This window comes from Canis aureus, chromosome 27, assembly GCF_053574225.1.
Source record: "Canis aureus isolate CA01 chromosome 27, VMU_Caureus_v.1.0, whole genome shotgun sequence".
NCBI classification, from domain to species: domain Eukaryota; kingdom Metazoa; phylum Chordata; class Mammalia; order Carnivora; family Canidae; genus Canis; species Canis aureus.
This window is the reverse complement of record NC_135637.1, coordinates 5,137,914-5,161,940: the sequence shown is the minus strand read 5'-3', so window position 1 is coordinate 5,161,940 and position 24,027 is coordinate 5,137,914. Positions and strand designations below refer to the sequence as shown.

The 24,027-nt window shown below is 44.6% G+C and overlaps 1 protein-coding gene across 19 annotated transcripts in view; it reads right to left on the bottom strand.

The window, feature by feature from the left end:
- Positions 1-24,027, bottom strand: part of RIMBP2 (RIMS binding protein 2) — a 225,179-nt gene that overhangs the window by 95,193 nt on the left and 105,959 nt on the right. For 4 of the 19 annotated variants that reach the window (XM_077875211.1, XM_077875213.1, XM_077875214.1 and 1 more), the window contains exons 1-3: positions 3,709-3,929; positions 3,298-3,363; positions 557-646 (exon numbers count right to left, since the gene is read on the bottom strand). In XM_077875211.1, the coding sequence (XP_077731337.1) occupies positions 557-646; positions 3,298-3,363; positions 3,709-3,864 (312 nt within the window). In that variant the 5' untranslated portion in view covers positions 3,865-3,929. Of the gene's footprint in view, positions 1-556; positions 647-3,297; positions 3,364-3,708; positions 3,931-24,027 lie in introns of those variants that run through there. The other 15 variants (XM_077875226.1, XM_077875230.1, XM_077875227.1 and 12 more) reach the window with 6 other exon arrangements.

Here is a 24,027-nt window from a genome sequence, read left to right as displayed (position 1 = left end):
GGAGCAACGTCACCTGGTCACATCACTAGAGCACTCTGGCTGCTACCAGAAAATGACCTAAGGTGACATGAAGGGAAGTGGGCCAATTAGAGGATGTTTTCAGCCTCAGAGGCTATGACTAAGATGAAAACGGGGAGGGATGCTCTGACATGGCTTGTTGGTGAGCCAGATATAGGTGTGAGGTCAGGGAATAATCCAGAAGTCTCCTAGCACCTTGCCTTGTGCAGTGGGTGGATGGCAGTGCCATGGACAGGACAGATAAAAGCTGGGGGGAGGACTGGTATGGGAGGGTTTGAGGGACCCCAAAGGGTTTGCTCTGGCCTTGTTGTTAAGGATACGATCCCACAGACTTCCAAGAGGAGATAACCAGTGGACGCTGAATGAGACACCACTGGGTGCTTTGTGTAGGTGTTACAAGAAGGAACAGAAGAGGCGTGACACAGAAACTGGCCACCCATGCATTGGGTGGACTTGTGTGATTGTGTCTCTCCCTGCACCCCCTTCCTCCTTGAATCCCCTCCCTGCCCCGCCCCAGCCCCCATCTCTGGTTGGTTACCTTGTCAGGCTGCCAGGCTCTTGCAGGAAGGCCTGCATAGTGTGGTCTCAAGCCGTGTTCCCCATGGGTGGCAGCCTTCAGTTGGTTTTCCTAGGACAGAAGGAAAGAGTTTCATGAGATGACTCCTCAACTTCAGGGATGAGGCAGAGCAGGGTCGCTAAGGGATCGGATTTCGATGTGAGGCCCAGGGTTGGGAGTGATTCTGCAATCCATAAGTTGTGTAATGTGGGACCAGCTTCTTTTTTTCTTCTGATCCATGAGTATCCTACTCTATAAAATGGGAGCAGTAATGCTCCATGATGATATTATAAGAATATAATGAAATATGTATTAAGCACATAGTGAGATTCCCAGCAGAAAAATCATCCCCTACAGGTGGCGTACTTACCTGCATTATATGTTTGTATCCAGAGGCAATGTAGTTATTAAGTCAAGCTTTGACCTGACCCTTTGCTCACAAGCACTGCTCCAAACACATTGCCATATTAAACACTAGAGAACATTTTAAACGGTTTGTCCTGCTCAAAAATGAGGTAAAAGTCCTTGAGGACTATGATTGGCTGCAGCACCTGTGGTGCTAGGACCTTCCAGATTCTCTGCCCAGACATAGGCACAAAATTGGGAGTCCAGGTTTGGTTTAGCTTTTCAGAATATTTGGGACTCAAATCTCCTGCATGAGGCAAGAGACTTGAGCAAAGCTCACTGCCTGACCTGAAGCTAGTCCAGCCTCCAGCCCCCAGAAGCTGAAAATAAGTGACGTCTGCCCAGAGTTCTAGCTTACGTGAGGCAACACACCTGGGGGAGCAGAGGGAGCAGGCCCACTGCTCAGTGTGTGCAGTTACATCACCTAGTACAGGAACAGTGAACTACCTGTAATAAAACCTAATCCAAGACTAGGGGCATTCTAAGGTGCGGTGTAGTAATTACAAAGAGGTCAGACATAGGGTGGGGGTGAGCACAGAAAGAGAGAGAAATTGGGGGTAAGATTCCCCATTAAAGAAAAGTCTAGGGACGCCTGGGTGCTTCATGGTTGAGCGTCTGCCTTTGGCTTAGGGCATGTTTCTGGTCCCTCATGGGGCTCCCTGCATGGAGCCTGCTTCTCCCTCTGCCTGTGTCTCTGCCTCTCTCTGTGTGTCTCTTTAATAAATAAAATCTTTTTTAAAAGTCTGAAAATAGAAATTCCAAAACAGAGGAAACAACAACTCACATTTCTAAACAGATCCAACAAAATCAATAATCAGCATACATTTACTCCAGAGGAAATAAAAATAATAAAGCAATCTGAAAATGACTTCAACAAGTACATTGAGGGTTCTCACAAAGGGGAAGGAAGGGAGGACATCCATCAGAAAGAACAAGAAAGAGGTTAATAGCGACAATTAGTGGCCCCAGTGGGAGGCGACTGGCAACTCATCAGGCTCCAGCAGTCAGGTCTGCAGTTTCCTTGTTTGCCTGGTCCTTCAGGTTTGACTTCCCGTTGCTCCCCCAGTGAGTTAATATTCAGAAGCCACCCACATCTCTAACTGATCTGCTTAGTCTCCTCTATCATACCTTGCCTGCTCTGGTTTTAGGCTCCATTCACCCTCTCAACAGGAAATGGGAAGAAATTCCTATGGTTTCAGACACTTCCCACAGGAAGGAGGCTGGCTATTTCCAGGTCCCATATTTTGGTCAATATCCTTTCCTCTCCACCACCATCCTCAGGAGTATCTCCACTCTTTGGCACCCACCTCATTTCCATGGTGATAAAATGCAAGGAAGCAACCTCCTTACCCCCACACCGTACTAGTGGTGTTTTGTTTTGGGAACCGTGATTCCTCGACTTATGGGAATGAGCTTGATTGACAATGTGGCGATCACATTGCCTCCTCAGAGATATCCCCCCATAATGTTGGTGATATAAAGGGGATGAGTATACTCATTAATACACCAGAGTCCTGACCTTGGAGACCTCAGATGCTTGGCAGTAGATGAAAGACAGCCATATCTCAGAGGATTATAGGAGAAATGTAGGGGTTACAGGGGTTGGAGTATGGAATTTGAGGTCAAACTGCCTAACTACAACCTCTAGCTCTTCCTCTTGCAAGCTGCATGGTCTCAAGCAGGCTATCTGGCACCTCCACACTCTCCAAGGTCTAAGGATGTAAACGTCAGATGGTGTGGAGATTAAGTGCAGTAATTCTCATACAAAACTGAGGACATGACCTGGCTCAATCAGGTGGCCTCTTCCCTACTGCAGGCACCACCACATTTGTCTACATCTTCCCATCTTCCACATTCTACCACCAAGTGATGCTTTCATTAACATCACCTTTCTTTGTACCTCACTTAGAAGACTTGACTGCAGGTAAGGAACATCAGGAAAGGAAACAGGGCTGGCTCTTTCAGCCAATTTTCTGGAGGCTGTAGAAATGTCACATCCACTTGTTTTGTTTTTATTCCTTCTCAGTGATTCAAGGCTTAACCTGATGAAATCAATTTTCCCAAGAAAAAAAGCTCAGGATCTAAATCCTGTCAAGGAAGAACAGTGTCACCAGGCAAACATAAAGAATCATCACCATCTCTTGCAGATGCCATTTCTCCAAATCAGTCCAAGCATGAATTGGCACTCCAGGTACCACTTAGTATACTGGTACCCCCCACACACATCCTCCACAAGAAGCCAACCGCAGAAAGAACTACTGAAAACAAAATCATCCCCAAACAATCCCCCACCCTATACTTAAATCATCACAAATTACCTGAGCAGGGTGCCAAAGCACTTTGCACATTGTTGCCGAAAGAAGCCCATCCATTGACAAAGACATCTAGCAAAGGCCCAAAGAAGAGAGAGAAGATACCAGTTTGAGCCTGAAAAGACTGATTTATTATCCACATCATGGGTATCTCACTTTATCCATATGTGCTGTTTACCCCCTAGGAAAACCTAGAGGTGGCTGGGGGCAGGGAGTTATGGGGCTGGTTGCAGGGATGGGGGGACTTTGTAGTCTTGTCCTGCCTACTACAGTTACTGCAGACTTCACCCCCTGTCATAACAGGGCACAATGCTGCTCTGACATGCATGTATTTGTATTACTTAGGGGAAGATTCAGAAAATGCCTGCTGTTCATGCTTCTGATCCTATTAAGATGCTAAAAAGTGAGAAGACTTACCCTGGAAGCTCTCATCATTGACACTGTGCAGGACCAGAGCTGCCCACCCAGGGATGCTGTCCCCGCTCCAATTAAAGGGCTCCTTTCTGAATTAATCAGCACCACCAAAGAAATGCCGCCAAGCAAAATACAGATCACCTTGTGTATTGGTCGCATGCTTGAGACCAGAAGGCCCCCAAAAGATGTGGGCTTGTGGTCGCAACACGACAAAATGAGAGTCTCCCAACAGGCGCGGGTGGCACAGCTATGACAATTCTCGGGAGAGGGAGGAGGAGGAGGACAGAGTATATTTAATATAATCTGACACTCTTGTCTGAGTAGCAAAGCTTTCCACAGCCTGGGGTAAGCGGCCAGCCACAGTGGTGCCCCAGACGCTAGGTGCACCTGCCTGGTTCCATGCTACGGTGTACACTGTGCCCCCACTGTCATCCCCTGTTCTGCAAGTTTGACACTGTTGACTCTGGACCACATCTGAGAGCCAGGAACTGAGTTTGACGACACACACCCACGGCCTGAAGATGGGGATCTGGTGACTCACGCATCACCAGGACTGAGATAATGAAGAACTTTCCAAACACCACTGCATGAAATCACCCTCTAGCTCAGTGCTTCTGACCTGAAATAGCGGCATGAAGAGAGAATAACCAGCCTCTGTGTATCTGTTCGCTTCTGCAGAAATTTCACAGATTTGCTTTCCATGGGAGGTCTTGAACATTGCAACTGGAACAGTTTGAAACTTAAACTCTTTAAGTGTAAAGCCAAACAGAGTAGAAGGGTTTAAGATTTACTGTACGGTGGATCCATAGAGACAGGGCCTGCCCTGTAGGAGCCAAGATGCACAAATAGCTTGTTGAATTTGACTGTCTGCAAGCATGCAAGGGAAGGTGCACAGGCCTTATGTCCACTTCCTGGATGAATACACAGAAGTAGGACAAGCTCCAGGCAGGCCGACCGGATTTCTGGGATCTGATTTGAGGACCACTGGGACCATGTATCCCTAGAGAACTCCCTTAAAGGGCAACTGCAGGAAGTGCCAGTTCAGGAGGTTTTTTACCCTTTAACATCCAGTAATGCATTAAACTAGAATAGCCTTATTTGATTTTTTTTATCTCCTATTTAGCAAAACTATAGGGGACAAGAATAAATTCTGATAGGGATAAGGGCAAAAGAGAAGGACTCAAGCAAGAGTTACAAATTCAAACACCCCAAGGCATAAGCAGAGTAGATTGGGCCAGGGGAAAAAAAAGAATATTCTAGAGTGATAAGGAATGCAGAGATTGGAAATGCTCATGTTCCATCTAAAGAGGTCCGTGGCAACCTGGCTCCAGCCTGTTGGTGGCAAGTAGGAAAGGGAACCCAGCTGTTCCAAGGTTTTTAGGAGCTGGAGGTCTGTCTGGGTTTCGATCTGAAACATCCCTGTTTTAAAATGTTGGCTCTTAAATCAGATAAAAACATACATTGTACTCCTTTCAATAATAGACATGTCTACAGATTGAATTAGCTTAAAAATGGTGCACTTTGTAAAAGAAGTCAGACCTGATTAGAATAAAGGATTGGTGGAGTGAGGCAGGATGGGGGGGAGTGTAGGGTGCGGGGAAGGTTGGGGTGGGGGTGCATTCCTTCTGCACAGGGACAGAAAGAAGATATAGGGTCACCAAAGATAAGTCTGTCCACTTGTGCCTACCCCTTATATACCCTTGGCTATTCACTATGGACTGAACTGTGTCCCCCCAAATCCATATGTTGAAGCCCTAATCTCCTATTATGACTGTATTTAGAGATAGAGCCTTTAGGGAAGTAATTAAAATTCACAGGGTGGGGCTTTAATCCAGTAGAACTTGTGTCCTTCTGGTAAGAGGAGGCAGCAGAGAGCTCTCTGCACGTGCCCTGAGGAAAGATCACATGAGGACACAGGTAGAAGGGGGCCACCTACAAACTAGGAGCAGAGCTTTCACCAGCACCAACCTCCAGAACCGTGAGAAAATAAAGCTTCTGCTGCGCAGTCTGTGGTATTTCGCTACTGGCTTCCCAAGCTAAGACACAGACAGCCCCAGCCTAGAACATTGAGATGCAGCCAGAATTCCCCCAAAGTTCCCAGGAGCAGCTCCAGGGCTAGGTCTGGGTCTTCAGAAGCCCCACCTCACCTACACCATGAACTGTAATTGAATACACATTTCTATGGTAAGATGCCCATTTTTCCAGAGGTAAACTGTGATGTGAGAAAACGAAAGCCCTCTCATGACTTGTCAGTTCTACTCATTTCAATAACATCCTTGAATGTGTGTATGTGTGTGTGTGTGTGTGTGTGTGTGTGTGTGTGTGTGTGGTACAGGGCTCACTGGACACCCTGGAAATCTCAAGTGAGAAATAGCTCCTCCTCACAAGTGTGGCCGATGGGGACCCAGGGGCCCCCGTGGTGCAGGATCCCGTGTGCTATGATAGCAGAAATGCAGGTTGCCATGGCAGAGAAACAAAACTGCCAACCTGACCACCCTGAGATAATGAAAAGTCAATGAAGGTCACATAGTTGGAGGCAAATGATTTCATATATGCTTACAAATCAAGGGTCTCCTGGGTGGCTCAGTGGATCAAGCATCTGCTTTCAGCTCAGGTTGTGATCTCAGGGTTGTGGGATTGAACCCCACATTGTGCTCCCCGTTCAGCAGAAAGTCTGCTTCTCTCTTTCCCTCTGCCTCTTCCCCTTCACTCACTCTCTCTCTCTAATAAATAAGTGAATCTTTGGGAAAAAAAGAATCAAAGACTGCAGGAATTCAAAAGAGTGGGAGGAATGGTGAATCAACATTCAGCCAACTGTCAAATGGTGCTATCTTTACCATAAAGGAAAATTTAAGCAAAATAATATCTGACATATTAAATTATAGCAAGTTAGAGTTTGGACTTTATTGGCCTCGCACATTTGTTTCTCTCAAATATGTTCATTCATTTTGGTTTTATGGTTTAGGAAAGCTGTAAAAATTTTATAATCCAGTTTTATCACTGGGCAAGTGCAATTATGTTATAAATAATAAATATATAATCATATAATGTTCGAGTATAACATAGACTATGTACTTATAATATGCAAGTCTAGTAAAATCAGATTGTAATTATTATCAATTATAGTAATATCTAATAAAAATAAGTCAACACTGGGATGTACTTGATAATGTTTTCTTTCTGAAAAGGCTTCATGAGTGGTTCTCACCTAGAGGCACACCCGGGAGGATGGGGGAAAGAAAGGAGAAGGGAATGTGTGTGTTGCCTGTGTGTAAGGGGGTCCTTGAAGTGACGGCGTTTGAAGCAAAGGAAAAATGGAGTGGCCTTAGCGCTTGTCTGGGTGCTGTCCACGGTCCTGACCCAGCTCCTATCCCTTACCCTCAAGGCCAGGACTATTAGCTAAGTCATCACGTGATATGGAGAAATCTTTGGGACCTGGAGGACCTGGGTTTGAGGTCTAAGTCTAACACTTACAAAGTGCCAATTTAAATAAGAGAATGCATAGACATGCACTTTGCAAACTGGGAAGGGACCATTTGAATGTGAGAGATTGTTATGCCAATAAACAGACTGTTACTGAAACAACTATATCTGGTTTCCTGTAATGCTCAGGTCTGGGGAGGGGAGAGACAAGCCTCTAAGTTCCTTTCCATATTCAGGAAAATCTATAAATCTGCACTTGCTTTAACTATGACAGACACACACTCTTCCGGACCTATTTGACGTTCAGGCATACTACTTATGCCAATAATGCAATTACGGAGCACACTGTGCTATTTAAAAGCTATTTTTCTAACACAGGTTGGAGACAAGACCAAGTAGAAAAATATAACATGCTAATCAGATTCAAATGCAAGCTCATGAACCATAGAAACATTTACATTTTAAATAAAGCTTCTCCCCATAAACGTATTCCATCAACTTACATGTACTTGCAACATATGCTCTGAATTACTAATAGAAAATAAGCACAGTCAAAAATTTGCTTGGTTCCCATTGGTCACTCTCCGCAGAACACAGGCTGCCCCCAAGACAGCTTTTCTCTACCAGAGAAATGACCCCATTTTCATGGGGTCAACGCCATGAAAATTCTTCCATGTAGGATTCTTAAGGTTGGGAAGCAAGGGGAGAGGGAGAGTGAACAGCTAACATGCCACCTGTCTGGGGATGCAGAAAAGCTGGAACTCTCATCCACTGCTGGTAGAGATGCAAAATGGTGCACCTGTTGTGGAAAACAGTTTCATCATCCCTCAGAATTACTACAGTCATCCTACTCTTAGTATACACCCCAAAGAACTGAAAATCGTTGTTCAAACAAATACTTGTATATGAATGTTCAGAGCAGCACTATTCCCAATAGCCAAAAGGTGCAAACAACCCAGATATCCATTATCTGATGAACAGATAAGCAAAATGTTGTCTATCCATTCAATGAGATGCTACTCAGCCATAGAAAGGAATGAAGTACAGATACCTGGTACAACACAGATGAACCTCGAAGATGCTGAGTGCCCCATATCATATATATTTGATATGAAATGTCAAAAGCAGGTAAATGAGACAGAAAGTACACTGATGGCAGCCAGGGCTGGGAGTGGGGAGAGAATAAACATTGCCTATTATGGTCATGGGGCCCGCTTTGGGGTAATGAGGGTGTTTTTAAACGAGATAGTAGTTGGTTACACAGCATTGTAAATGTGTTAAACACCACTGGATTGTTCATTGTAAAATGGTGAATTTTATGTTACAAAGGGTGCCACCCATGCCTCCTGGGATAGAGCCTGAAGTGAGGCAAACATGTCACCATCCATGTGTCCACAAACTGCTTCTTCCCTAAGTGCCCCTTGGGACAAACGATCTCCAGATGCAAACCACCACCACATCTAGTCCTCAACCAATAAACAGCAGTCTTGTCCAATGCTGGCGGGAAAGGCTGACTCTTGTTAGGTCTATCTCCAATACGGCTCCTACCAAGGGGACTTCCGGGGTCACTTTTCCCTATATGTGATTTCAGCATAACCTGCTGATTTCAGAACTGAATCCCTGCATAGACTGAGTCTCTCCTATATAGTCGTTCAGCATATGCAATGCATATTAATTTATAAACCGCATTCCATCTACTCCCAAAAAAAGGATTCAATGATGCCTGTAATAAAAATATTTATGCAATAAGGCAGTTAAGAATAATGATTTTTTTTTAAACACTAATTTTTTTTTAATTTTTATTTAATTATGATAGTCACAGAGAGAGAGAGAGAGAGAGGCAGAAATATAGGCAGAGGGAGAAGCAGCCTCCATGCACCGGGAGCCCGACGTGGGATTCAATCCCGGGTCTCCAGGATCGCGCCCTGGAGAAAGGCAGGCGCTAAACCGCTGCGCCACCCGGGGTTTCCCAAGAATAATGATTTTTAAAAAGAACAATATATAGAAAAATGTATGCCAAGGAAATCACATAAAGAAGATTTGTACCCATTGGCTGACTATCACATTTAAGTACGAGCTTGCCAGCTGCTAATGTGAGAAAGAAAACGTATCAATTAGAACTCTGTTAATGTAAAGGATGAGCCTCCTAGGATCCTTCTACAAATAACACAGCAACATAAAATATTTAAGTGCCTTTTAAAAAGAGCATTTGCTTTTTCAAGAGATGATTTATCAGTATTGTTACAACATGGCGCTCCTGCCTTGAGAGCTTCAGGGCTCTGTTCTCTCCCTCCACCCAGGGGCCTTCCTCCATCAAAATCTCAAATTCTCAATCACAGCAAACTTGAGTTACATAAACAAATGAAAATGGTGCTTCTACAATTTGGCCCAATGAGGCAGGGTTAGGCTGCAAATTCAGATGAATTAAGGAACTCTCCATATTATCCTGCCATTGACTCAGTAAGACAGACTTTTCTCTCCCCAAGGACAGATTACTTCAATTAATATCTACAGACTCTGCCTTATGACTCAGGGCCCTCCAGGGGGGAGGGAAAATATGTCCTTAGCTTTAGATTCACACCTATTTTCCATTCATAATGTGGTATATCTGAAAACAGACCATATGAAAACACAGGAAACAGATCCAATTCATTTTCCACAGTTTTCAGGTATCTTTAAATTAACTTATTTATTTATTTATTTATTTATTTATTTATTTATTTATTTATTTATTTGAGACACTGAGAGAGACAGAGGCAGAGACACAGGCAGAGGGAGAAGCAGGCTCCCTGTGGGGAGCCTGATGTGGGACTTGATCCCAGGACCCCGGGATCATGACCCAAGCCAAAGGCAAATGCTCAACAACTGAGCCACCCAGGTGCCTCTCAAGTTAACCTTTTAGATTAAAACAGAGCACATACACAAAAGTGCACAAATCATAGGCATGCAACTCTGCTCATTTTTATGAAGTGTGCACATCAGCATGATCATAACCCAGATCAAGAAATAGAACATTTCCAACAACCCTGAATTTCTCTCCTGCCTCCTCCCTGTCAAGACCCTCCGAAAAGTAACCAGTGATGTGACTTCTAGTTCCACAAATTCATTATTCCTCTTCATTAGCTCTATGGGAATGGAATAGAAACATCTTCTTGGTGTCTGGAAATTTTTGTCAATATTTTGTCCAACAGTAATCCATGAGTGTGAAATAGCAGCTTGCACTACTTCATCACTTCATCTGTAACATAAATATTCCAAAATTTGTTTATTCGTATCCAACTATTGTTGAACACTGAAGTTGACTCCAATCTGGAGCCTTTGAAAATAATGCTACAAAGAACATTCTTGGAACATGTCTTTTTGTGGATGTGTAAATCTCCTGAACAGTACTTGTCTAGGGATGGAGCCACTGGACCATGGCCTCTGCATGCACTTAGGTTTTGTACAAACTGCCACAGTTTGGGACAGCAAGGATTATTGGGAGTCCTGTATCCCCACACTCTCACTAACATGTGACACCCACCATTCTCCCTCACACAGGCCATGCCAGTGGGGCATAGTGGCATCTTTCATTTGTATGAAGACAGCAAAGCTCACTAAAGTCATAGCTCCCCTCTTCTAGAAGTCAAGGGGCAATGGCTTCAGAGGTTCTGGCAGACATGACCTTACAGGGAAGACTTCAAACCAGATGCCTCTAGAAGCCTAGAAGCTACATGAGCACATGAAGCAGCCCAAAGCTGAAGACTAGTGGTGGTGGTTGGAATTGGGGCAGAGAGAAGGGGGTCTGCCCTCTAAAGAAAGGCCCCATTACCCAGCCCCAGCTGACCCTTGCCAACAGTAAACATGGGCAAGCATCGCCACATCTTTTTTTGAAGAGAAATTAGAAACCAATAGTTTTTTTTTAAGATTTATTTATTTATTTATTTACACAGAGAGGGGCAGAGACATAGGCAGAGGGAGAAGCAGGACCCCTGTGGGGAGCCTGATGTAAGACTCAATCCCAGGACCTCAGGATCCCAACCTGAGCCAAAGTCAGATGCTCAACCACTGAGCCACCCAGGCATCCCCAGAAACCAATAGTTTGATGTGAAACTTACCCAGCTTTTAAAAAGTTGGCAACTAAGAGACCTGTTGGAGGGTCATAGGCTGTACTTTGCCAGCTCTGCTCAACAGTTTGTGCACCAATCTATCCTCACCTCTCCATTGACGGGACCTCAGGCAGGCTCCCTTCCACAGGAGACTCTGAGCTTCCCAGTCCCCTCCTCATGAACAGCCAATGCCCAGCTCTTAAATGGGACTGTCTCATCTGCGGGCAGAGTGGTGTCTGAATCAAAGATTAGATGCTACTTGTTTTGATTCTCTGAACTCAAATATCCAAATTGCTTTAACTCAAAGCTTATTTTAAAATGAGTAAGGTGGGGGCATCTGGGTGGCTCAGTCAGTGAAGCATCATCTCCCTTTGACTCAGGTCATGATCTCAGGGTCTTGGGATTGAGCCCCGCATCGAGCTCCCTGCTTAGCAAGGAATCTGCTTCTTCCTATCCCCCTCCCCCCTGCTTGTGTGCATTCTCTTTCTCTCTCTCTCTCTCTCTCTCAAATAAATTAATTAAAAGAGAAAGAAAGAGAGTAAGATGAAGCCCTGCTTCTCATCTTAAGTGAACCACATCCTGCTCTTGCAAGGATCTGCCTGTATCCTCAATTGCAAGCAAGTATGCCCACCGTGGATATGCAAAGACAGCTATAACTCAACACAATCCAGGGGCTTGGGAGCATCGAAGCAAAGCCTGGAGTCCAGACAGCAGCCCTGGTCGTCTTTGCTCCGTCTGGATACAAGCTTGGCAGTATCTGCAGGGCTGCTGCTTTCCACAGGCTCTGACTCAGGTAAAGGCTGGGAGTGAGTTGGCAAATCCACCCGCAGTCACTTAGCAAACCTTTTCCCAAACCAAGCATGTTTCTTTGACAATTTTAGGTGGTGCATGGACCTGGCATTTTAAACAACTGACTCATATCCCTACAAAGTTACTACTGTCCTCCAGCTCTTGAAATTCTCCTGCAAGGAGTCTCAGTAGGTGCTTAGCTCCTGGCTCATCTCATCTACAAATAGAAAGTGGGCCATAGGCTCTGAGCCATGGGCATACACAACTTCAAAAATTGTCTTCTTTTTATTTTATACCTCTCCAGTCAGATTAAATACATGATAAGCAATATGGGCTTTCATTTCATAATAGTGATAAAAAGATCCTTTTAAAATTACATTTAGTGGAATGAAATGCCTTGAACATATTAATCAATAGTGTGTCTTGGTGAGGCCAATGGCAATGGTCCAGTGGAGTGGTATAAACGGTGACGCTAGGACCACAGGAATAGTGACTAATGTGGCACCAGGTGCTGATCCAGCAACTATCATATAGACTAACCCACTGATTGCTTGAAGCAAGCCCTGAAGTGGGTCACTATTTTTGTCCCCATTTTGTAGATGGGAAAATTGAGGCACAGGGCAATTATAAGACAGAACCAGGGGTAGGTATGAGAATGAGACAGACTAAGACAGACTGGATTGTGGAGATTAGAGGGGGACACTGTCACCCGCTTTCATATTATTTCGGGTGAAAAAAAACCCATCATCCTGTGGTTATTGCCTTCTGAAATGCATATGAATCCAGAATAGGCTGGCATTTTCAATCCCTATATATTACAACAATTGGCTCAATCTATCCCAAAATAGAAGCTCAGGAAGGAAGACCATACTTTCGTCTGATTTTATGAATCCTCTGGGGACAGTTTCCAGAAGGGCTTAGGGGTCCTAGTTTAGCATCAAACCAAACCAAACCAAACAAACAAAACAAAACCATTCACCATCATACCTCAATTATATGATAGCATCTGGACTTTATTTCTTTGAGGCATTTATGGATTGACTGAGCTGTTCAATCATTACCCTCCAGCAAGCCCCGGTACTAGAGCCCTAGCTCACAAGCTTCTCTAAGTCTGCATAGTACAATATGGTAGATGTCAAACTGGCAGTTTCATTTTAAATTCAAGTTAAATCAAATAAAATTCCAGTACATAGACCATAATTCCACTCCTCTTGCATGTGGGCTAGACTCTGTGACCTGCTTTCCAAGACTAGAATATGGGGGGAGAAGAAGAGCATCTGTAGTGGAGAAACCTGGCAGACACCACCTTGACCGAGACAGTAAGACCAACATCACCAATGAGACATGGTACTTTTTTTCCTGTGGCATTTTTTCCCCAGAATCTATAGACAGGGGCCATCAGATTGGGGGGAATGCCATCAGAGTTTTGGCCAACACTATTCAGAAGTGTCAAGGATACAAGAAACAAGGAGACTGAGAGAGTCTGGCAAATGCAGGTCAACCAGCAGGCAGGACGACAGGGCAGTGTGGTGTACTGGATGGGATCCTGGGACCAGACAATGGTGCCACCAGGCATTCAATTCCCAGCTATAGCTTCACACAATGTGAACTGGGGCTTGATATCTGCAAACTCTGGGATTCGCCCAGTGGAATACTCTCTGAGCAGCTACGAGGCCATGATGTATCTTATGGGCTTTGCCCCCAAAAGCTTTACTTCCTGCCTCTGTAGCTGACATTCCAAGTGGAACTTACATTGCATGAATCCCATTTTGTCACTGGCAGTGCAGGACATGAGGTTCAGTGCTGGGAAGAAGGCGATTGTATCAGGTTAAAGTACAAGGTCAGCAAAGCTCTAGAAAAGACCAGTTGAGACTCAGCTGTGGAAACCCCCAGCTCTCCCATTGGCTAGCTGTGTGCTATCAGCAAATTATTTAATCTCACCTGTAGAAATGAGCACTATGACCCATACCCTTGCAGGGTTGTTGGGAAGATTGAAATAACCAGCCCACATGAAAGATCCTGGCACATATTAGAAAGAAAATAAATGGAAGTCTCCGATCTCCCCATGTAGAATTCTCTAACCAGTCTGGACATATGCAGCATCTCAAGCCACAAAAGGAAATCTTTCCCTATCAATAAATTTATCAGCCTCAGGGACCAGAGCAAGCATCTGATTTCTTCTGATGGGAGGAAATGAGATTGCCTCTCTGTCTAGCATGCAGAAGTCATTAAGGGCTACATCAGTGCCTAGAACTAAACCAAGGTCATTTTTAAAAATTGCTCCTTTTGCTTGGAGTGGGCCCCTTGCCAGTTAAAAGCATGCTCGCTCTTGCTCTTGCTCTGTCTCTCCAGGTGGAACTGTCAACAAATTTGCTACTTCTGTTTTCATTCATGCAGGATTTCTGCACCCCCAAAAGCTGACAAAAGCAAAGTGCATGTCTGTAGAATCCCTCAATGTGAAAAAAAATGAGTTTTTTTTCTATATTTCATGGGGCTGGATGAGGGAAATTACACGGAATGGCGGCATGTGACTGGATTTGATCCACAATGTTTTATGTGGCCCCAAGATATCTAAGTAGTTATCAACATTTAAAAATAGGAAATTGGGGATCCCTGGGTGGTGCAGCGGTTTAGCGCCTGCCTTTGGCCCAGGGCGCGATCCTGGAGACCCAGGATCGAATCCCACATCGGGTTCCCAGTGCATGGAGCCTGCTTCTCCCTCTGCCTATGTCTCTGCCTCTCTCTCTCTCTCTCTCTCTCTCTCTCTCTGTGTGTGTGTGTGTGACTATCATAAATAAATTTAAAAAAATTAAAAATAGGAAATTTTACATTTTTTTATTTTTATTTTTTAAAGTAGGCTCCATGCCCAGCATGAAGCCCAATGTGGGGTTTGAACTCACCACTGAGATTGACAGTCAGATGCTTAACCAACTGAGCCAACTAAATGCCCCTAAAAATAGGAAATTTTACATAAAAACGATGACTTACACTTTCTGGTGAAAAAAAAAAAAAAAAAAACTAAAAATTTGACAGCCCCAGGTCTGTGTTTTCAAATGGTCACAATTAGCCATAAACATGTACGATTTTGTCTTTGATCAGGACTGCCCTTCCTCATTTCTGGAGAAGTAAACATATGGTTGACCCTCTTCCGAACCCAGACCTCCACCCATGCATTCAGTGCTCTCCCTCCTATACCCTGCCACCCTCAGCCCCGGCTGCCCCTGCCCCTGCATCAGTACCGTGTTGTACACAGCATTCCTCTGAGACACCCTGCTCACCAGAGTCTCCACCCTGTAGTTCTTGAATGTCTGAGCTATAATAAGCAAGCATGTTTTCTAAAGTGGCAAAACAGATTTTGCAGGATTTGCATTGATACAGTGAGTCACAAGCATTGCAGATCTGCTGCAGGCCTAAGTAGCTGAGCACCCAGAAAGATCTGTTTCCCACGGCTCCACATACTGTACTGGCTAGGCTCTCAGACTTGACTTCTCCCTCTCATCCTTCTTATGTATATTGACAGGGGATGGGGGTGGTGGTGGCCACTGCTGTGTAGCTGCAGTGGCGGGGGATGTGGAAGGAAGTAGGTGGCAGGGATCTGGGCAGGTAGAGACTGAGGGTAAACCTAGGACGTGCCTGAGGCTCTGCAGACCCTCTGGGGATGGGTGTCAACAATCGGTGGCCTTCTGCAGCAGGCGTCAGCAAAGTATGGCCTGCATGCCACATCCAGCCTGCCTCCTGTTTTTCAGGGATAAAGTTTTATTGGAACACAGCCATGCTAATTCATTCATAAAAATCCCAATAATTACAGAGCTTCTTGGAGTACTATATATTCTATTATATTCTGGATATATATAGTTTGTATATTATTTGTTTCTTTATTTTTCTACATAGCATTGTATATGTAGAGAAAAAAAGCAGGAAACCGAGATTTCTAGAAAATGAGGTTAGAGAAGGTTTCAGGTGACATCTAAGCAGAGACCTAATGAGAAGAAGGAGCAAACCATGTAGATGTCTCATGGAAGGCATTCTAGGGCCGAAGACGGAGCACACCAGGATAGAAAAAGCAAAGAACACGCACCAGGTAAGGTGGCATGTACGGGCTCTGGTGGGAGTTTGGGTTTTATTCAAAGGTTGATGGAAAGCAGTGAGGGGTTAAGATCAGGAGGTAGCAGGGCCTAACAAATGACCCTAAGATGAGGAGGGCAAGGGGGGAATGGGCTATGGGAGACCAGGGAGGTGTGGGCAGCCCCACAGGGATTAGGGGACGGGAGGGAGGAGGAGATGGGGGCCTGGAGCTGGGCAGAGCCCCCATCGTGTGCACACGCTCCCCAGAGCAGGTCTCCCACCTCAGGCACCCCACTTAAACTCCCAACTGACTCCCTCAACTGTGCATTTTTATCAGAGTATCTGCTTAATCCCTTGCTTTTGAAAACGCACATAATCCTGTTGTGGAAAAAAGAAACTAGCAAATTGAATTTGAGAAAAGAGTGTGGAGGCTAAGGAGGAGTCCCTGAACTACACAGTTTCAAAGAATTATGGAAGGAATGATCCCACTCTTATCAAAAAGGACTTCCCCTGCAGGACAATCATATCCCAACACCCATAGCCAGAGGTGAGCATCACAAGTCACAGCCTGCACAAGATGCTCCTCCACTCGCTTCCCCGGGGCTCCAGACATGAGCTGGTTTGAATGCTCTTTAATGTCAGAGACAGTGAATCTCATCCAAGGAGACCCCAGGTTTCCAAGGGGATTTTTTTTTATTCCAAAAGAAGACAGCCTTTCTGTTTTAAGTAGGAGCAAACCTGATTTATAAGGATGCTTCACATATACATGGAAAATCACACTCTGCATTGTCATTATTCTTCATTAATCCACTAACGCAACATTGCTATGAATCCAGCATTTGATCTTCTAACCTTGATCCGTGACAGATGTGCAGAGAGGGCTCTCGGAGGTGCACACTTCCTTCAGATACAGAGTGGAGCCGACACATTCACCTCTCCATCCCTCAGGATTTGGGTGGAGACATGAGAACCTTTGTGCGGGTTGTCCACCTCTGGTCTCTGCACCCCACACTGATTCTCTGATGCTCTGCTCCAGCTTGGGCTGCAGGGCTCGGGCTGGAAGATGGGGAACTACATTTTCCAGACCCCTGGCTGCCGGGGCAATGGCAGGAGGCAGCAGGTGGAGCTCCCACTGCCCAGGTTCCTTCCTGCCACAGCAGCTCCAGCTCAGGTAGCCATGGGCCTCCCTGGTGGTGCGACACTCCCTGGAAAATCTGTGCACTGGCTCCATACGACTGGCCTGGAGGCCCCCACTCAGTGCCCCTCATTTTCTAGGGGGCCAGATGCTGAGACGGCCCATCCTCCAGATTCTGGTGATGCTTCCCTTTGTCCTCTGCTCCCAGGGTGGCAGCTGTGTCCTGCGGTCTCTAATGGATGGGGTACCTCAACTCTCCATTTCAGTTCTTCTAGCTTTGCCACACCATATCGTAGATATCCTTAAATCTCCTGGGCTCCCCTCCCCCAGAGGCACCTGGCAGTGCCAGCAGAGGGAACCAGGCACTCAGCCCAGCTCAGGAGGCATTGCTTCTCCGTACATTAGCACCACAACTGGAACAGAGTACCACCAACTGGGCGGCCTCCACAGAAGTCTATGCAGTCAGTTCTGGAGGCCGAAGTCCAAGACAAGGTCTGCCAGGGTCCTGCTCCCTACCCTCTGCTTGCCCCATCCTGCTGGCTCTCTGCAGTCCTTGCAGCTGATTCGCTCGGACCCCTGTCTGCACCCTCACCAGGCATCCTCCCTTGCGTGTCTCTGTATCTCTCCTCATAGGGACCTCAGGGATTTCGGTGTCAGGGGGATTCAGGGCCAACCCCACTTCAGTACAATTCCGTCTTAACTCATTGTACCTGCAAAGACCCCATTTCCAGATAAGTTCCCATTCATAGGTTCTGGTGAACCTGAGTTTTTGGAGGAGACCGTTCAAGCCAGCACACCCAGCCTTGACACGCCAGGCAGCCCTGCCAGAGAAGGGCCTTCCACTCCACAGGGGTGCCAAGAGCACTGCCCAGGGGCATCAGACAAACCACTCAGACTACAGGGGCACCGCAAAGGTTCTGATAAACACAGCTGTCCTTGGAATGGGCCCCTAGCAGAAGGCCGGGACTGATGCACTAGACCCACAGAGTGACCGCTCGCCAAGTCCATTCTCTATGTTCGAAATCCTTCGTGGTCTCGGGCCCTGAATGAGACAAGATATGTGAAGCCATTCTGAAAATTCTAAAATCTGATACACACACTAAGGGGTATCACTGTTCGAATTGGAGATGTTCCATATGCTTGAAAAATGAAGAAATAACTTGTTTTTCTTTGAAGACCTACCTGTAGATAGTAAGCTAGAACAAGGGCACTAAAGCATATATAACAAGTTTTCTTTTGAAAATGATAAATTTCAGGGTGCCTGGGTAGCTCTGTGGTTGAGCACCTGCCTTTGGAGCAGGTCATGATCCCAAGGTCCTGAGATCGAGACCCACATCAGGCTCTTCGCAGGGAGCCTGCTTCTCCCTCTGTACTGCCTCTTCTGTCTCTGCCTCTCTCTGTACCTCTCATGAATAAATAAATAAAATCTTTAAAAAATAAAATGATAAATTTCATTATAAACAAAAATGAAATCTAGAAAAATAATAGGAAAAAAAGGTAAGCTGTATTTCCCCCCCACTTGGTGACATCATTCTTTTTTTTTTTAATTTTTTTTATTTATTTATGATAGTCACAGAGAGAGAGAGAAAGAGAGAGAGAGAGGCAGAGACACAGGCAGAGGGAGAAGCAGGCTCCATGCAGGGAGCCCGACGTGGGATTCGATCCCGGGTCTCCAGGATCGCGCCCTGGGCCAAAGGCAGGCGCCAAACCGCTGCGCCACCCAGGGATCCCGACATCATTCTTAATATTAAATTGTACTTAATACCAGTTGTGTGTCTCCAGATACCTACATATTAGTACGCCTTTTCATAAAAATTAAGGTCATATTGTATCCACTGTTTGAAAACTTAAAACACTGGGAGCATTTCCCTCAGTCATAAACTAGTCTCCTAGAATAAATCTGTGTGATCTGCGGCCTGTGCCAGGCTCGCTCTGCTTGCTGCGTCCTCAGTACACATGGTGGTGGCAGAGAGAGTGATGGCCTGTCACCGGGCGGGCCTGACCTCAGGGCTGTGACCACCCTGCCCTCCAGGGCATGTGTTCCGGCTCCTGTGTGTGCATTTGTCTCATGAGCAAGTGGGAGAAGCGGGTTTGGCAGGAAGGGATTCTTGGGACTAAGTTGTATCTATTTAGCATTATTTCCAACTGTTTCATTTGTAATTAAAACAAAAACAAATCCCACATGACTACAATGTCCTTTTCTTTTTAAGGTTTTATTTATTTACTTGAGAGAGTATGCGCATGAGATAGGGGAAGGGCATCGGGGAGGGAGTGGGAGAAGGAGACTTCTCACTGAGCAGGGAGCCCAAAGGGGACTTGATCCCCTGACCTGAGCTGAAGGCAGACACTTCACTGACTGAGCCACCCAGGTGCCCTCAACTACAAAGTCCTTAATGGCAAAACATTTGCATACAGACTTCCTAGGACCCAGCACAATGTGGAGCTCAGTCCAGTGCAGCATGAATCCCGCGTGAATCTCTGCTGTCTACCGTGGTGGCTGCCAGGGACCTGTCCCTACCAAACACTAACACTGTGGCCAGTCCTGAGCGAAACGTGTTCTAGGTGTCAAGGACACACCAGATTTTCAAGACTTACTGCAAAACAAAAAAATGGGGGGGGGGGTGGATAAAGTATTGACTATTTTATATTGACTTCATAGTGAAGTGAAAATACTTAAGTTTGGATCGGTTCAATAAAAATATATTCTTCAAATTAATTTCACCTATTTGTCCTTACATTCTGTAATGTGGCTACTAGAAAATTTAAAGTTATATTTATGGCTCACATTTGAGGCTCTTGCTATTTCTATCAGACAGCACTCATCCAGACCCTGCCTGAGAAGACATGACAGGAGAACATACCTGATTCAGAACAACCATAAAATATCACATCAATGGGAGGAAAGGAAAGAATCACTTCACAGCCCCTGTGAAAGCGCCTGATTCTAAGATAAGTGCCCCCCTCCATCTCATATCAGTGGTTGATATCACCTTATCACCAGCATAGGTGGGCTAGGACATGATGTCTTAATTTTTTTACCCAGATTTTTTTAAGATTTCTTTATTTATTCATGAGAGACACACAGAGAGAGGCAAAGACACAGGCAAAGGAAGAAGCAAGCTCCCTGCAGGGAAGGCCAATGTGGGACTCAATCCTGGATCCCATGACACCCTGAGCCAAACGCAGACACTCAACCACTGAGCCACTCAGGCGTCCCTTTACACAGATTTTAAAAATACACTGTGCCATCATCATTCTTCTTTAGTTTATGATATTGTGAAAAAAATGAAATGCAGTGGGATTCAGGGTTCACCAAAAAGGATTTAGTTCCATTCTTCAGAACAGCATCTAGTAGGGAAAAAAAATGAACACAACTTGTGCAAAGAAATAAATAAGAAGCACCTAAGCAATAAGGCTTTGATGACACACTTTCCTCCTGGAATAGGCTTGTCCCCTTCCAGGGAAGCGCCAAGCACTCAGACCAATCACCCCTTGTTTCTTCCTGTCAACTCTCTTTCTTCAGCCGAAGATTAAGAAAACATGATCATTTTTTTTGTTCTACCCTGAGGCAACTTCCTTTTTGGGCAAAACTAATTTGGCTATGTCTACCACATGGATGGAAGACACAACCCACCAGCTGAATGTAGCCTGTGGATATATGAGTCCATACTGTGGTTTTTCTTTTTACTGGTTGTTCATTTTTTAATTAGAGTTACCCGCCAATATTCCAAAATCAAAAGAGTTCACATTTTTAAAAATCTGAGTTTCTGACTTCTCCCAAAACACTGAAAGAGCTGGCAACTGCGGTCAGATCCCCCCATGAATCACACCTGCTGGACCCAGGCTGCAGCATGGGACCCCCCCACCTTGGATCTACCACAACTGCCTGTTGTGCTCCCAACACTGACAATGCTGCTACTCACCACACCATGCTGTTGTGTTTCTTATGTGATGAGCACATTCTTCTATAACCATCCTTCCTCAGAGCTTGTGAACAGGAAGTGCAGACCAGGAAATCTGTTCTTGCATCTGCGTACTCTAGATTATACTCTGTCAGATTTCCTCTCATACGGTAAAACTCGGGATGGTTAGGTTTTTTACATTGAAGATAATAAAAATAATTTTTAACCCTGTGTGTATTCATATGTAAAGGATTCTCTAAGCCCTGAGCTTCTTTAATATTACTTAGTAGAATTGGTTTCCTGGCCAAATTATGGGGGGAAAAATATTTTGACTCCAATTGCGTGGATTGTTTAGAAACACCTGCACAGGAGCTATTGGTACAAACTTCAGTTGTAACATAGAGACCAAAGGCAGGCTGCTTCCTCAGCATCCCAGTTTATAACTCTGCTAGCAGACTTAGTATAATATTAATTGAAGGTCTACATTTCATGCTAACGCCGGCTACTGAAATTGCTTTCTAGCAATTTCCATTTGGAGGCCTTGGGACATAATAAAACCCAACAGAAGCAATCCTCAGCTGGCAACAAGGTGTGGGAGATTACACTGCTCCCCACTGCAACAAGGAAATGAAATGCCTGATTTACTCTCTCATGTCAACCCTGAAACAGGGAGGATTCCAGACATGACTGCATCATTAGCTGTTCCCACCTGGCTCTCAGTAACTCTATCCTGATGCCAGGAGGATCTTTGAGAAAAGCATGATCACAGAAAACAGCCCAAGCTGCTTCCCAGTCCCAAGCATTTGTTTTGTTCTTCTTCTCAATGAAGAGGGATGAGAGAAACTCATTATCTTTAAGAAATAACCATTTGGGTTGCTAAGCAGGAGGTGTCTACTGGGATAGACCTAATCTCTCCCTTATATCTTCTTTGTCCTACTGAAGGACTTTATTCTGTTGTTGATGTTGTATAGGTCTTCCTGTAATGAGGCTAAAGATAATTATGCCTTAGGTAGTAGCCACTGTTGACAGAATAACTTGTCCTGGTCAAAGTCCATTGATTGGTCAACATTCATCACCATCAGGCTGAAAACCACTCTCATCTGAAGCAAGTAACAGAAAATAAGAAACCTATGACATGTTTCACTGCATCATGACATTAAGAATTTTGACACAAGTCATAGCTTTGACACATGAAGAAAGTAGAAAGTAAATTGAGGCAGAGTGCTGAAGTATCTTCCTGATCTTGGCATTTTCTTGTCTTCCACCTATGCCAGCCACTTCAGGGCATATCTCCAAGTCCTGTCTTTTGAGCAAAATATGGTGGCTGGTTTAAAGTTACACATCTTATTTCAATGCCTTTTATTGCAATTCCATAGTCAAGCTAAGAGTTTGGTCTGTCGATTAGACTACAGAATGTTTTCAAACGAGGTTTCTATCACTCCCATTGAAACTGCCCCTATGATTCCAATTCTGACCTTTCTTGGGATGGATGCTGCTCTCACCCATCTTACCTCTTGGACTTTGTTCTAATCAGATAAGACCCCTTTTGGGATATCAACTATCAGTTGGCAGCTTTGTGGTGGGCTATTTCTCATAGAACACTAGCAAAATTGTGTGTGTACCAATGGTTCTGCAAAAGTATCTCTAAGATAACTTGCACATCTGTGCCAATAATTTCATTTTTTCCCTCATTAAATAGTCTAGGAAACATGTAAGAAAGCTAGTAGAGTATATTTTATTCAGTATCATCTCCATTTGGAGGAAGACAAGCCAATTCAAACATGTAACCCTAGAGTGCTGGATATTTTGTCATTTTCTATAAAGCTGAACCAGTAGTAAACATTCTCAAATCCAATAAATATTCACTCTAATGTGCAGACTAACCTGGCCCCTATGCCCATCCTGGGGGCTGATGTGACTATAGTTTCCAAATTAATGTGAAAACTTGGACTTAATATTGATCTACAGCTACAATGAAGAGATAATACAGCATACAATGACAGCAAAGTAATTCAAGTACTTCTTAAGACAAAGTGTACCTATAATTTATGTTTGGACAAAAGTAAGAGAAAGAAGATAAGTAAGCATATTTATCCCAGGTTGGGATGGAACGTTGGTGCCTCAACTGCCACTTTTGCACAACTCCCTTGTATGCTCTGCTTCTCTGACTCCAACTCCTAAGGACCTCCAAATCACTCTACTGGAAAGTTTCAGTGTGAAAGACACGCAGAGAGCAAAGGTGTTTAGAGGCTTTCCTTCTCAAAACAAAACAAAAGCCCAGGAACATTTGTATATGGATAATGGTAAAAATGACCCCACAGAAAAGATGAAGATAGGCTGAAAATTTAAAACTCAGATTAAAATAATTTTGGGTAACATCTGTGCTCTAGCTGATTGTATTGTACCAATATCAACTTCCTGATTTTGATAAGTGTACCATAGTTATGAATGGTGTAGTCATTGGGGTAAGCTTGGTAAGTAGAGAACACAGGAACTCTCTACTATTTTTGTAATGCCTATGTGAGTCTAAACTTATTCCAAAATAAGCCTTTAAAAACTAAACCATAAAAGGCTAGACAGAGCATGGGCTGTTTTCTGCCAATTTGGTCCAGGATTTAACAAATAAACATGATTCTCTTATTGCTCCAAAGGTAAGATATTAAGTTCTATGGGAGATTCTAAAAGACGTGAGAGGTAGCCTGTGTCCTCAAGGAGTTTATGGTCTACTTGGAATAACAGAGTCCACAGATACATGTTTTAAATGAAACATATGGAACATAAGTGATATCCACAGATATCCACAGATATAGGTAACGTTTAAATGAAACATGTGGAACATAAGTGATATCACAAGGCCTCACGTGAGTAAGGCCTTACTGAGGTGACAACTGGACACAACATGTTCAATGGAAAGAAAGTA